General features: G+C 30.9%; 1 protein-coding gene across 1 annotated transcript; it reads right to left on the bottom strand.

The window, feature by feature from the left end:
* Positions 1 to 1083: 1083 nt before the first annotated feature.
* Positions 1084 to 3878, bottom strand: LOC114132097 (uncharacterized). Its single transcript, XM_027997487.2, has 4 exons — positions 3313 to 3878; positions 2870 to 3173; positions 1675 to 2389; positions 1084 to 1555 (listed from the first exon to the last, which is right to left on the bottom strand). Exons 1-3 carry the CDS (start codon positions 3712 to 3714, stop codon positions 1977 to 1979), a joined length of 1119 nt encoding a protein of 372 aa, XP_027853288.1. The 5' UTR covers positions 3715 to 3878; the 3' UTR covers positions 1084 to 1555; positions 1675 to 1976.
* Between the last annotated feature and the right edge of the window lie 3170 nt (positions 3879 to 7048).

The following is a 7048-nucleotide window of genomic DNA, read 5'->3' as shown; positions in this document are numbered from 1 at the left end:
TCTTTTTTTTTATTTGCTAACGATTTTTATAAAAACCAGACTTATGTCTAGTAAGATATGCATCATCCTTTTCAAAAACCTGTCTTTTATAATGGTCGGGCATTAGTAGGTATTTCAAAAAGGTGTTATAACTGATTCATCTCAAAGACAGTAAATCATTTTTTTTCTCTTTTAAAGTTGTCTTCAAATTTTCCACTTACATTTATTTCACTTAAAAATATTTTTAAAGGTTACAATTTACATTTTTCTCATACCTAAAAAGTATTATTCAGTTCAGGTGAAAATTTAAATATTTTTACATTTATTTTTATTATATTTAATATGTTATTATTATTATTAATATTTTTTCTAGATGATTTTAAATTAGTATTGATACTAAATATTATAATATACAGGGTGATTTTTTTTATCAAACAACACTCATTATTTCAAAAGGTATTGAGTTTTATCAATTTTTTTTTTTCAACATTTTAGATCTATACTGTTTTAGAATTGTAGAACTCTTCCCTTATATTTATTAGGTAAGCCACCATTAACTTTTGATTTCCAAATGACAACCTGTACTTAAAATTTCATAAATTAATATGGTTGTTTTTTTAATGAATTATCACATTCAAATTTTCATTTTTTTGTTAATCCGTTGATGATATATAGCTTCTCAAAGTTGGGTAATTTTGGGAAGTGTTTATTGAGTGTAAATGTGCTATAAATCGTCAGTAGATAATTAGTAATAATTAATAATATTAGTTCAATTTATTATAATTATATATTTATTATAATAATGTCAAATAACAATGATAATAAAGCTATATAGGACAGGTAGTAACAGATACAAATATTATCACCATGGAGTCAACGACATCCATTAGAATTAATTCAATTAGATATTATTAAAACTATTGGATTTTACAAATAAAAATCCCAGATCTGACGGTGGTAATTAGTACTAATGTATAACACCTAAAAACCTTCTAAAACTAACCAAATTTAACAACGGCGCAACCAGGAGGAAGGTTTGCGGGTCCGAACCACCTCACCCTTTGCTCGTATAATAATAAATTAATAAATAAAACGCCGCTTAGATTTTTCTTCGTAAAATATCTATATTAGCACTAAAAATAACAAGTTTAACACGAACGTGCGACGTTAACAGCAACATACCACAATATGCTGCTTACTGGAAATAGATACTATAATCATGTTGGAGATGGTCGTTTCCCGCAAAACGTTAACGGACCATATCCAAATGCACAATACTTTTATCCGGTGAGCGTGTTTCCCATTTTCTGGTGCTGTTGGAATTGATTGTATACGAAGGCTTTTGTAAGGATGGTGAGACATTGGACATTGATGACCAATTACAAGTTATGCTTGTTCGTTATCAACACCGTGGAATTCTGTGGGAAGGACAGCGACTTTTACGTGATAATCATCCAGAACAGGCTAGGAATTGGGGAATTTTCAACTGCGGTACGTCGTACAGATGCATCTCGAGTTCGACCAGATGTGCACCGGTTTCATACTGAACCCCAAATAGGTAAAGAGGTTCCAGGAACTAAAACCGGTAACGTCAAAAATAAAATTTGCAAATCTAGCAATGCGATATTATTATAATTATAATTTTATTATGATCCTACATTAAATTAATGTCATGGTGTATTAATATGGTCTTACCATCATACGAATTCTGTGATCAGCACAGAAATTTTCGTCCTTTTAACAACACAAGGAGATTTAGTGTTAACTCGTTTCAATCGTGCTCTAGTTAGCAATAACTATGAGTATAAATATGTTCCTGTTGAAATGTCGACGATAAATTGTTCCGAAATAAGACCTCACGTCCTAAATAAAATATGCAAACACAAAATTTCGTACAGAAATAAATGACCCAAGTCCAGGCAAGGTAATCACTGTGAACCACGGTGAGGCTCAAAAGCGCATCAACGATTAACCACAAAACAGGACACGATGGAGTGTTATTTTGTTGAAAAATCCGTTTCAAAATACTGGGAACAGCCGTCCTTGTACTTTGCTGGTGCGATCACCCGGCATGGGTCCACCAGACCTACGTTTATAACAAACAAATCCGCGTCGTCTACGATTTCACGGTTGTTCAACAAATTATTGGGAGTCTGTTCGTTCTCGGGATAGGTGCCGTTAACTAGGTGCCCAACAAACTCATTTGCTTTTTTGCTTTCTCTAAACGGACAACGAGCGGCTGGACAATTTAGGTCAAACATGCACGGTTTTCCCCGGTCCGTTTTGTCGGTATCAAACTCGCTACTGTTCATGAGCGGAGTTGTTTCCATCTCAGTGTACAAAGTTTTTAATTTTTCTAACATCGTTAACACACAGTTTGCTTGTCTCATTTCTTTTTCGCAATTCAAAGCTATACATACAAAAATGTAATGTATTATCTATTTAGATGAATTGGTGGAAAGAAGTGGATGACTGTGATTTGTCTCCAGGTACAAAATTTTTGGAGATTTACGGTAACTTACGATTTGCGTGACGCGTAATTTCTAAGCATAAGAATTTTAAAAATGACGTATAAGTGGCGACTTTGTATTGATAAACATATACATTTTAAATTATCAGTTTTTAAAATATAATAAAAAATATTTAACACAAATGTATGGGTTTAATTGTAAAATTAAGGTCAAATTTGATAAGTTGTCAAATAATTGAATGATTTAAATAATATTTATTATTTAACAAGAGTAGCTATTCGAATAAGTCAGTATGTAATTATATCTTCAAATCATTTCAGAATCAAAAAACGAGATACACCCAATAAAATTGAAATAATAAATACAAATAATTGTACATTTTAGGATCAGCATTAATTATAATATTATTAATTCTTTACTTGTTTCAGTTTCCGAAACCTTTGAGCGTCGTCGTGGTTCTCCACAATGATTATCTTGTCTGCACTTGGGTCGTTTATTTCTGCATGAAGTTTTGTGTTTGCATATTTTCTTTGAGTCGTGTGATCTTCTTTCGGAACAATTTATCGTCGAAATTTCAACAGGAACTGATTTATACTGATAGTTGTTGCTATCCGGAGCACGATTGAAATGAGTTACCACTAAATCACCTTGGGAAGTCAAACGGACGAAAAGTTCTATGCTGCCCACAGGATTCGGACGGCCATTATCGTACAATGGCAAGACCTGTTCGTGAAACACACCACGACATTTATTTAATGTACGATTATAACAAAATTTTAATTATAAGATTATTTAAGATGATAGGTATTATAATAATATCACATAGTCAGTTTTGATTTGAGAATTTTATTTTTGTCATTACCCGTTTCAGTTTCCGGAACCTCTCAACCTGGTTGGGGTTCAGTATGATATCGGTAAACGTCCGGTCGAACTCAAGATGCGTCTGTGCGACGTATCGCATTTGCTGTTCACCAACTACTCGCCTATTCACGCCGATTACTGCGCGAAAGTCCCGAGCCACACGACAAAGATCTGCGTTGCTGATCGCGAATAAGCATGACTTTCCGTTGGTCATCACTATTTCGCCACCACCAACCCTGCCGTCGGAGCAAAAACCACCCTCGCATACCACCAATTCAACCAGCCCCGGGAATTGGAAACACACGCACACCGGACACGTATTGCGCATTTGGATCTGATCCGTCAACGTTAAGCGGTATACAATCACCTCCAACATGAATATATTATTTCCGGTAACCGGCATATTGTGGTCTGCTTCTTCTGTTGCGTGTTAACAGAGAGATGAAATTTTGAATTTTGAATTTTTCGAATTAAAATTAAAAACCAAACTTGGCTTTTCTAAATTTTGTTAAAATAAAATTATTCAATGAACTGAATGATACATTTGTTTTGATAACAAACTTTACATCTTGGCAACACATACTCACTGTTTTATTCGTTGTTGTCACGACGACCCAGAATATGTGTATGTATGCTTAAATATAATTAATATATTTATTGATGGTGAATCATTAAAAATTCCAATGATGCGTTTACGTAATTTCCACCTTTTGACTGAATTAACAAAATATTTTTACTTTCAATAATTGATGTTAAGTAAATCTATTAAATTTTATAGCGATATACCTACTTTCAAAATAACGAAAAGTAATATTTTTAAAATTAAAAGAAAAGTTTATTAAGTATAATATTAAGTATGCATGAAAAAAAATCATAATAATAAATCGTTGTCGTATACCTTTAGACCGGAATATTGCCCCCTTGCAATTATATACGCAGTACGCTGCTCCTCGATAAAAATGTCCTCAGAAACAGCATTTACTTTATGGAGCATTATTGTTGTTTATACAATTTTCATATTAAAACATATGCTGTATCGTATTATCCACAGCAAAAATCAAACGATGAAAATAGGCCAACTTCTAAACTGCTCCCTCCCAAAAAAAGTTAGCCTATCAAAGTAAGGAAATCTACATTGAGGCCAAGTCTGCTATTTTATAGTTCATAACTTCACTGCACTCATTCATTAAAGACCAGCACTCTTCTTTTATTTGTACTGTTTAACACTTGGTCAGTTTCTGAACAAGGCATAAACTTGACTTGGTCGCAATGTAGATACCTCTTCTATGATTCGCTGTCTTTTTGAGAAGAAATCTAAACCTTTTTCTTTTTCCTGAGTTTTCTTCTCCCTATCACTCACGTAAGTCGTAAGTGAGTACTTTCGATAATGATATTTTATGTTTCATTCATAAACTGGCCAAGTGTTAAACAATACAAATAAAAGAGGAGTGTTGCTTTTTAAAGTAGGAGTGCAGTAAGGTTATGAATTATAAAATAGCAGACTTGGTCACAATGTAGATTTCCCTACTTTGATAGGCCAACTTTTTTGGTAAGGAGCAGTTTAGAACTTGGTCTTTTTCATCATTTGGTTTTTGTTGGGGATATCATTTATTTTTGCTGGCTTCAGCATCGTGGACGAAGTGTTTTTTTATTTTTTTTTTTTTTTTAGCGATTTTGATACGGTCGTAGCTATTTCAGAAAACTCCTTATTTATATTATACACATTAATAATAATACAGTGATAATAATTCCATTAAATTTATAAAAGTATACAATTTTTCATCAATGTTTTCTTATGACGTCATCGCGTAAAATGTTCGTCCGTAAATCAACGAATATAATATGTATATATTATATTATTAATATCGTTTTAAAATATTCTGTATTTGAATAAAATAAATTTACGAAAACATTATAATGTTTTATAAATATATATTATATAAGTCAACTACAAACAATTTCTTATTACCATATTTATATTGTAACGCTATTTGAAAGAAAACCATTTCACTCGTTAAGAAATACACTCTCTAAAGCGACATAAATTTTGAAAAAATTTCAATTTTTAGATTTTTCTCTTTCGTTACACTGTAAAACCTACCTTTGTGCTAAATTTCACGTCTCTACCTATACGGAAAATATCTTATGATTTTAATGATGAGTGAGTGAGTGAGTGAATCAGTAACAATATTTCAAATTTTAACATCTTCCCATTTTGAAATGGCATAATATTAAAGGCTTATATTATTACAGCGTTCTTAGCTACTTAAGATTAATCAGTGTTTTAAATTTCAAAAGTTTATCTTAAGAGGAAACAGAGATATATGGATTAGAAAAACTGGGTGAATTGGTTCATGTAAAGATACATTGTCATTGCTGGAACGTGGCCTGGCGCACACTCAGATACTTGTAATTATGGTGACGGGCGTAAAATGCATATAACGTTAAAACTGTTCACTGACACATATCGATCAAAAGATAAGCAATAAGTAACACATCGAATAATAAGAAATAAGTTATGATTTAATTATTATTATTGTGTGATTCAAGGAGTTTAAAAACTGCATATTATAAAGAATTTATAATATTTCTTGTACGTTATTACAGCTGTGATGAAACGATTTACTATTATTAATATTAGAAAATTAATAATTATATACGAATAACGAGTAATAACCCATTGCGATTTCATTCAGTTTCCAGCTAAAATAATTATAATATTATGATAACGCGTACACTGTAACGCTCAAACCATATTGTAAAATTTCTGTATTTTTTTTTTATGAATTATCACATTCAAATTTTTATTTTTTGTTAATCCGTTGATGAAATATAGCTTCTCAATGTTGGGTAGTTTTGGGAAGTGTTTATTGAATGTAAATTCGTTATAACTCGTCAGTAGATAAGTAGTAATATTATTCCTATTAATTATAATTATATGACAATTGATAATAAGCTATATAGGGCAGGTAGTAACAAGTACAAATATTATCACCACTCTCCGCTATACCCTGGGATCGACGATATCAAATAAATTACTATTATAGCTACTGAATTTTACAAATAAAAATCCCAGTTCTGACAATACTATAATTAGTAGTGATGTATAACACCTAAAAACCTACTAAAACCAACCAACTTTGAGCAGCAATAACTGGCCGACGGATCAACGAAAGTTAAAAATTTTAACGTGAAAATGCATAAAAAAATGGCTTTATTAAATTATGAAATTATTAATATAGGTTTCCATTTGAAAATCAAAAGTTGATAGTTTTTTAACTATTAATTAGTATAAGAGTGAAAAAAATTAAAATTGTATAGGTACAGTTGTGTAAAACATGTATTTAGAAATTTGAAAAAATAATCTATACTTTTTGAAATAATTAGTGCTGTTTGATAAAAAAAATCACCCTGTATAAGGTAGTTATATTTTTATACGTCGACAATGGAAAAACGGTGTATAAATATATTTTAGTTTTTAGGATGTACCTATATTTTATTTTACTTTGCGTTTTAATATATTTTTAACCAGTCGAATAAAGTTTATTTTATACCTACAGTTCTTTTACTCGTAATATTATAAACTATACCAATGATTTCAAGAACAATAATTAGGTAACAACATTATGTTAAAATATATATTATGTACACAAACCGCTAAGCAATGATGACGGACACCAGTTACGTAATTACGTAATATAGGTACTTTTTATGTATTAAGTTATTATTTAATTGAA

The sequence above is a fragment of the Aphis gossypii genome, chromosome X, assembly GCF_020184175.1.
Source record: "Aphis gossypii isolate Hap1 chromosome X, ASM2018417v2, whole genome shotgun sequence".
In the NCBI taxonomy this organism is placed as follows: domain Eukaryota; kingdom Metazoa; phylum Arthropoda; class Insecta; order Hemiptera; family Aphididae; genus Aphis; species Aphis gossypii.
Note: the sequence above shows the minus strand (reverse complement) of the source record. Positions and strands in the feature narration are given on the sequence as shown.

What these genes read in the sequence shown, in the direction of transcription:
- LOC114132097 (XM_027997487.2), bottom strand. Translation starts at nt 3,714, where the DNA reads ATGCCGGTTACCGGAAATAATATATTCATGTTGGAGGTGATTGTATAC. An exon ending in GGTTCCGGAAACTGAAACGG is followed by an intron (nt 3,174 to 3,312) that starts GTAATGACAAAA and finishes TTTCACGAACAG; the next exon opens with GTCTTGCCATTGTACGATAA. An exon ending in GGTTTCGGAAACTGAAACAA is followed by an intron (nt 2,390 to 2,869) that starts GTAAAGAATTAA and finishes TTGTATGTATAG; the next exon opens with CTTTGAATTGCGAAAAAGAA.